General features: G+C 45.1%; 1 protein-coding gene and 1 long non-coding RNA gene across 3 annotated transcripts in view; one reads left to right on the top strand and one right to left on the bottom strand.

The window, feature by feature from the left end:
- The first annotated feature begins 487 nt into the window (after positions 1–487).
- On the top strand, positions 488–5363 carry LOC101938974 (E3 ubiquitin-protein ligase TRIM7-like). Its single transcript, XM_065562599.1, has 5 exons — positions 488–881; positions 1109–1131; positions 1985–2100; positions 4126–4185; positions 4807–5363. Exons 1-5 carry the CDS (start codon positions 606–608, stop codon positions 5361–5363), a joined length of 1032 nt encoding a protein of 343 aa, XP_065418671.1. The 5' UTR covers positions 488–605.
- Positions 4399–8005, bottom strand: part of LOC135974469 (uncharacterized) — a 25139-nt gene continuing 21532 nt past the window's right edge. The window contains exons 3-4 of one of the 2 annotated variants that reach the window (XR_010591728.1): positions 7758–7978; positions 4399–5456 (exon numbers count right to left, since the gene is read on the bottom strand). This is a non-coding gene — a long non-coding RNA (uncharacterized LOC135974469). Of the gene's footprint in view, positions 7979–8005 lie in introns of both variants that reach the window. The other variant, XR_010591727.1, reaches the window with a different exon arrangement.

Below are 8005 nucleotides of genomic sequence, written 5' to 3'. Positions count from 1 at the left end.
GTACCCACATGCTAGGTCTCCCCTTCCAAGGGAATCCCCCACTTACTATCCCCACCTTGCCTCAGCACTAGGCCACTGCCAGTCACCAACTAGCCCCCACTCCCTGCAGCAGACTGCAGTATAGGCCACTCATCACTGGTAAGGGGGGTTTGGACCTGCTGCCTTGGCCTAGCCCTGGGCTGCCCTCTGCAACCCCCAGTACCCCTTGGCCTTCTCTAGGCCACAGCCTGGGGCTATCCAGGCTGGAGCTCCTCCAGCTCCTCAGCCTATCCCCAGCCCTGCTCCACTCAGGTATGCGGTCTCTAGCTTGCTGCAGCCAGGCCCTTCTCTCTCTGCACTCAGAGAGAGACTCTTGAGTCACTGGCTGCCCTGGCCTTTATAGGGCCAGCTGAGTCTGTTTTGGGTGTTGCTGCAGCTGCAGCCACTTCCCCCAATCAGCTCAGCCTAAAAGCTGCTTTCTCCGGCCACAGCCCCCTCTGGACTACCCCACTACAGGGAGCTAAAGGGAAAAATGTCCCCCTAGTGACCACAGTGGTTGTAGGGGTTGTAAAAACTCCTTCCTCTTCACACCCAGGGATTTATGACATCTCCCGCTGATTTTCCCTATGTCCCTGGCCTGTTCTTTCCCTGTTTGTATTTCTTTATTACAGAAACTAACCAACACTATGAAGGGAAGTATTGTGTGTGAATTTGAGCAACTGCACCAGTATCTGGAGGAACAAGAGCGACTCCTGCTGGCCCGGCTGGCAGAGCTGGACACAGAGATTGTGAAAAGTCAGAATGACAATGTTATCCAACTCTCTGAGGAGCTCCCCTACCTGGATATGCTGATCAGTGAGCTGGAGGGGAAGCATCAACAGCCAGCAAGTGAATTCCTGCAGGTGAGACTGTGTGAAAGACACCCCAGATACCTGTGCTGGGAAGGGAGGGCTCCTGCACTAGGATCCCTGATATAAATGTGTCTGAATTTGTGAAGTAGCCAAATGGAACTCTCAAAAAAAAAAAAAAAAAAAAAAAAAAAAGGCAGAGTGAGTTCCTATGAGATTAGGAGTTGTTTCCAATGTGTGATGTGTGGGACTGAGCTCCCTTTTCTCTCTTTCCCCTTTAGGATATCAGAAACACCTTGAGCAGGTATGTGGCTCCTTCTCATTCCCAATCACACTTCACTTAACCATGTTAAAGCCACATCTCCCCAAACCAACTGTATAGCAGTGGGACAGGGTCACACTTCAGGTACAGATCTCCCCATGTGGAACTTCAGGGGGAGGGATAGGTCAGTGGTTTGCACATTGGCCTGCTAAACCTAGGGTTGTGAGTTCAATCCCTGAGGGGGCCATTTAGGGATCTGGTGCAAAAATCTGTCTAGGGAGTGGTCGTGGGGGTTGGACTAGATGACCTCCTGAGGTCCCTTCCAACCCTGATATTCTATGATTCATGCTGGGCAGATGTCCTTTCACACAAGTTGCTGGAATTATCCATCCTGTCAGAAGGAAAATATTAATTAGTAATTTACAACCCTAAGGGCCTAGCTGCCTCAGGATGCTGGGGATGGAATATAGGTCTTTCACCTCTAGATCACAGGTTACAATCCTGGCTCAGTCAGTAGTGATCTTTGCCACTTGACATTTTCTGGAGATTTTAGTGAAGTGGAGAGTAGATAGAAGAGGGATCTTTGTTCAGTTCTTATTGGGCACAACCCAGAAACCATGATACATTTTTGGAATGCATTGGTCATCAGAGCTTGGAGGCCAAGGTGTGATCTCACCATTGAGACTTCCTATTCCTACAACTGGTGTCCCCATGTCAGGGTTGAATCATATTAATGAACCACTGTGGGGAAGCTTGAATAACCATTGCCTGTGCTGTGCCTTCTGAGGTTGAGACACAGAGAAATTGAAACTCTGGGACCCTTAACACAGCAACTTTCACCAGCATGAAATATCCATACATTCGTCACTACAGAAAATGTTTAACTCTTCCCTAGGTGCGAGAAGAGGAAGTTCCAGAAGCTGGAGGAGATGACTTCTGAGCTGGGAAAGAGACTCAATAGTCTTTTTCAACAAAATAATGCTCTAAAGGAAACTCTAAAGAAATGTAAAGGTATCTAGAAGGTGAAATCTAGATGTGCCCCTCTGGCACTGGAAGGCACGAGGATGTGACCTATTTGTTCATAATTAGCTTTTATATGCTGATCTGCAGTGAGTGTTATCACCCTGTATTAATGGTTGCTATTGAGCTTCCTTGATGAGTCCTTAAAGGCACATTGGCTTCATTATTAGTAGGGTATTGCTGAGGCTTAGTTAGATTCCCTCCTGCACATGCACGCACACAACTGTCATCGAGTCCTGCTAGTGAAGGCAGGGGGCTGGACTCGATGACCTTTCAAGGTCCCTTCCAGTTCTAGGAGATAGGATATCTCCATTAATTTATATCTCCATTAATTGGACAAGGGATTCCTGATATGACACCTGAAAACAAAGGTGTTCGTCCAAGTTGAAGAGATCTGCAGAGTTTTTCTCTTTTGCCATTGTGTAGCAAAAACTAGAGACCAGAATAGAAATAGCTCACTGGACTCCCCTAGCTGAGATCTAGAGCCCAGGGCTTACATATTGTTTACTGAAGATAGGGTGACCAGACGGCAATTGTGAAAAATCGGGATGGGGGCGGGGGTGTGATAGGAGCCTATATAAGAAAAAGACCCAAAAATTGGGACTGTCCCTATAAAATCGGGACATCTGGTCACCCTAACTGAAGACTAATTTCAAAAGTTCATGAGCATCTCTTAATTGTGAACATTCCTGTAGATCACCAGCTCTAAAACCCTTAGTTTAGCCCATCAAATGACTGATGGAAACTTGTGCTCTTATATAAAAAAGTAATCTCTAGTAAGTGTAACCTGATCACTCACAGGTCATGTCTATGGGGAAACATGAGATTTTTTTTTTTTTTTTTTTTGCTTTCAAATACTCACCCTTGTGATTTTTCCATCCTGGAGATATGAGGAAGGGAAGAGAATACTCCTCTCAGTTATCTTCCCCCCCCCCCCCCCGATAGCTCATGCTTTCAACATGGCCTCCCCTCCCATGGCCTTCCATTGGGATATAGCAGGGATCCTTTCAAAAGTGGCCTAATGTTGTGTGCCTCAAGTTATGCATGTGGCACCTCCTATCTGTAGGGCTGAGCTTCAGTCAGCAGGAGCGGCAGATGTGCAAGAGCTCCAAAGGTCAGGCCTTCAAAACCACTCTCCTAGTAAATGCTTTTATTTATCTGGCCTTGAACTGGTCAGATTTTTAGTTTATACTTGTCTTCAGTCAATTGAAAATTTGCCATTTGGAAATTTTTGACTGAAAGGAAATCTTTCAACCTTTTAGAATCAAAATATTTAATTTTGGGCTCAGTTCCACATTAAACTGCATTCTCCTGAGCTGTGGCAGTGCCTCCTGGGAGCTGTAGTTCATGCACCTCATGCCCCCATTTTTTCTTTGGGCTGAGCTCCCTGATCAGTCATTTCCCATGAAACAACTGTCCTGTCTTTTGTGGAGCTGGTGAGGTGCATAATAGGAATTCTATAGCCATGATGCATCATGGTAGATGTAGTCCAGCCGGGTTATCTTGACCATAGAGGACAATGGGAGCATGAAGGGTATGAAATACAACATCAAGCTACAACTCCTATAAGGCCCCTCAAATTTCCAAACACACATTTTCTGGTTGTGGGTGTTCAGCTTTTGAACAAAAAGCTAATATTTTCAATGGAAAATGGGAATTTTGAGAAAAAAATACTTTGTTTAATTTGAAACCCATTTTTCTGTCAATAAACAGTTTTGATGGAAATATTTTGATCTGTACTCCAATTTCCACAGCTCTACAACAGAAATGACAATAGTTAATACGTGGTTGTGAGGCTCAGACAGTCACTACACAAAACTTGCAGCAGTTAAACTACAAGTGTGTTTTTAGTTGAACTGATGCAGATCCCTCTCTAGATATTGCAAAGGTGATTTGAGATTGGCTTATGCAGATTTAGTTCTTAGTTCAGTTAGAAACCAAATTAGAACTAATAGGGATAGCACTATAACCTATAACATCACTATGACAGTAAGTTTTACCCTTTTCTCTTCTTAGAGACTTTGTCATCAAAAGTGAGGAAAATATTATTTCAATCTCTGAGACCAGATGAGAAGAGTAAGTTTTCATGTGGCTATTTTCTTTAAAATAAGAGCGAGAAAAATCCTTCATTGATTTAAAGTAACTAATGCCAATCAAAAAAGGACAAACTTTTACAAACTCCACTGAAAAGTAGAGTAACATGTTGCAAACTAAGCTGTGTGTGTGTGTGTGTGAGAGAGAGAGAGAGAGAGAGAGGAGAGAGATCTGTATCACACACTTAGACACCAGTAAACAGAAATATTTTAATAGATCCATAGATTTGGAGGCCAAAAGAGACCCTTATGATCATCCGACCACCAGTATAACACAGGCTCGACAATTTCACCAAGCAATTCCTGCATCAAGCCCATAATTTCTGTATGAGCTACAACATATTATTTTTAAAGATATGCAGTCTTGATGTAGAGATTCCAATGATGGAAAATCCAAACCACTCTTAACTGAACAGGTCCCAGACACACTTAATTCTGCCCCTGTAGTTGTAAGGGCCAGATTTTTAAAGGTATTTGACACCTAACTCCCATAAAAAGGCACCTGACTACCTTTTAAAATGTCATCCTGAGAGCTTGAAGAATGATCAAACCCTCCTCCAGAGCGGAGTTTTGCTTCTAATGCTCTGATTCACTCTGTCCCCAGCAAATGTGACTCTGGATCCAGACACGGCTCATCCCTGCCTTGTCTTGTCTGAGGACCAGAAAAGTGTGACTTGGGGAGACAGAAGGCAGAAAGTGCCCAGCAGTCCCAAGAGATTTGACTCTTCTCGCTGTGTGTTGGGCTGTGAAGGATTCACCTCAGGGAAACATTACTGGGAGGTGGAGCTGCAGGCTGTGGGAGGCATGTTTGCTAAACTCAGGGCTGAAATGGGTGAAGGATATTGGGTTGTGGGTGTTGTCAGAGAGTCTGTGAGGAGGAAGGGAGTGATCCTGCTTAACCCTGAGGAGGGGGTCTGGGCTTTACGGAAGCAAAGGGGTCAGTACGCAGCCCTCACCTGCCCTGAGATTCTCTTGTCTCTGAGTAGTATTTTCAGTAGGATCTGGGTTTCTCTGGACTATGAAGGGGGGCAGGTGACATTTTTCAATGTTGAGGATGAGACTCCCTTCTTCACTTTCCCACCAGCTTGTTTCTTTGGGGAAATAATCTGCCCTTTCTTCTGTGTTGAGGGGAAGGGAACCTGGCTCAGACTGTGTCCTTGAGACAAGGAATAAAACATTCCTGGGGTCCCGTTGAACAGGTTTCTCACCTCTGGAATCCTGGTCTGCCAGTGACCCTGGAGGACTCTCACATTCCTGCAGGAACATAGAAAAATCAAAGCCTCAGCTCATGTCAAACCAGCCTGCCTCTGTCTCTCTCACTCTGGGGGACCAGGGTCCCTGCTGCATCAGAGAGTGAAGGAGAAGCATCACAGCTGCCTGGGGGTAGGGAAATGTCCCAGAAAAGATGAATCTCCTATTGGGATCAATATCTCTGACGTGTTCCCCTGACACTGTGCAGCCTCACTATAACTGTGAAATGGGTCTCAGGGCCAGAGTCACAAAGGTACCTTGGCTTCATAGTGCCTGACTCCTAGGCACCCCTGCCTAGTGTAATTCTCAGCCCTGAGTAAGGCACCCAGGAATCCCATGCATCATATGGAGAGAGTTAGGCACCTTAGAAAGAGTTTCCCAGACCCCACTATGGGGGGTGGGGAGATGCCTAAGCTAGCCAGGAGTGAAATGCAGAGGCAAGAGGTGGGACTTAGGACCCAGTTTCTCAAAGGTGTTTAAGTGCCTAACTCCCATTTACCTAGGCCTTACATGCTGACAGAAAGCCAGAGCGAGGTACCTCTTTCCGCTCAGGATTCTGTCATGATCCCTCTCCTGCACTGAGGTCCCTAAACCAAGTCAGCAAGTTCTTGTGTAAAACCATAGAAAGATAGGGACAAAGAGAGCCTTAGTGCTCAGTCTAGTCCTGCACAGAGTTTCTGTGACGCACTTGTAAGATGTCTCAGATATCTCAATGGGCTCCTGCACTGTCAAAACCAGAGATAGCAGAGTGTCAAGAGGATACACAAGCAGGGTATTGTCTATTCTGTTTGCCTCCATACTCCATGCAACTGGAGGACTTAAGTGACTGCAGGGTCAGAGACATGGAGAGAAAGACTCAGAGAGGGCAATGTGGAGACTGAGGAGAGTAACTTTGAGGCCACTGGGGAAGCTGATATGGTGGGCAGGCACAGGGCGGGAGATTGGAGCTGGCTGTGGGGTGAGAAGAGAACATGACAGGGCAGGCTGGCCAAGAGGCAAAAGAAAAATCATGGTGAAAGAATAATAATAAAAGCAAGCTAAACAAAACTATTAGAGAGCTGAGGATGCAGCAAGAGTGAAAAATGGAGACTCAGAGGAGAACCGTAAATTAATGAGATTTGATAAGGCAGAGAAATAAACAGGGATATTACATTATTTCTAGAGAAAACAATCAGGTGGGAAATGCATGGAAAGAAAAGGAAATAACAAATGATGGTGAGAGTGAGATTGACAGTTTCACCATCAATAAGATTTCCAATTGTGTATATTGGTTCATTTCATGGAAATTGATTCCTTGGGCCCAGATCCACACAAGGACTTGAGCCCCTAACTCCCACTTTAGGTGCCTAAATCCAAAACTCAGAAGCCACTGAGATCCTCAGAAAACTTGCTAAACTGCATCCTAACTCTGGAGGTGCCTAACATCCCTACATTTCTGCCACTGAAGTCCCTGAGGCACCTATGCTTCTGCCTTAAAGTGCTCTCAGAATTTGTGGAGATTGGGCACTACATTTTCTTACAGTAATTACATATATGCTGATGTGTGTGTTTGTTGTTTTTTCCCACCTTACTATTCCAATTCAAATTTTTGAATTTTCTTCAATGGTTTTGCTACCTTCCTTTGTCTGTGATCCACACATCACTGGGGAACATGCCTTCATGTCAATATGCTGATAACGAGGGCATTACTGGGATGCATTGCTCAAATTGCTCTACAGAGAACGGTCTGATCACATGGGACTGGGGCCCACTCCTAAATAGTATTAAAAATAAGTTAAGATGTATACTGAATGCTTTCTTAGTTCCTCAAGCTGCAGGGACTCTGCCAATGCCCATCTCTCCTGGGGGAGGAGGGTTGGGAAGGAATGACCAGGATACAGATGCTAAATTGCATTAAAAGATGTTAAAGTATATATCAAATGCTTTCTTAGTATTTCTTCTCCATGTGAGGGGCTGCTGCCACTGCCACAGAGATGCTAATGGTGGAGGGAGGGGAATCCAGGCAGTCATGAATGGATGGAAGGGGAGTTGCTCCATGAGTTATTAGACATGGCCTATATAACATTCTGAGACCTCTGGTGTTTGTGAAGCATTTTTGTTTCCTCTGTGCTCCTTATTGAAATGTCTAGAACCCTACTTCCTGCTGGAGAACAGCTGCCATTTTGTGTTTAATCTGGGGCAAATTGCTACCTAAGAAATTCAGTGCATTTCTCTTAGCGAGACTTTATTATGGTTCTTTCTTGGTTCATCCTCTTGAATTATAAATAAATCTGAAATAAAGCCATGCTGTTTGAAAGTACATGCCTTCTCTGTGTGCCCAAAAAACACAAGTATTCTGGCAAGGGGCTCAGGAATCAAACAAGAAACAAAGCCCCTGAAGCTGGGTTTGGACTTCACATCTGCCCCATGAAGCGCCCTGCTGAAGTCAGTGGACCCCCACATATCCAGAAGTCTGCCCATGCTCATCCGCTTGCAGGATCCAGCCTAAAAGCTCAATGGAAGTGAAGAAGCAGCCAAGGGGCTTCCTGGTGAAAGAAAAATAGAAAAAAGTG

Source organism: Chrysemys picta, chromosome 12 (genome assembly GCF_011386835.1).
Source record: "Chrysemys picta bellii isolate R12L10 chromosome 12, ASM1138683v2, whole genome shotgun sequence".
NCBI lineage: Eukaryota > Metazoa > Chordata > Testudines > Emydidae > Chrysemys > Chrysemys picta.
Note: the sequence above shows the minus strand (reverse complement) of the source record. Positions and strands in the feature narration are given on the sequence as shown.

Coding starts and splice junctions, on each gene's coding strand:
- LOC101938974 (XM_065562599.1), top strand. CDS start 606: ATGTCCCTGGCCTGTTCTTTCCCTGTTTGTATTTCTTTATTACAGAAA. Junction 1,132..1,984: donor ATCAGAAACACCTTGAGCAG/GTATGTGGCTCC, acceptor ACTCTTCCCTAG/GTGCGAGAAGAGGAAGTTCC. Junction 2,101..4,125: donor AACTCTAAAGAAATGTAAAG/GTATCTAGAAGG, acceptor TTCTCTTCTTAG/AGACTTTGTCATCAAAAGTG.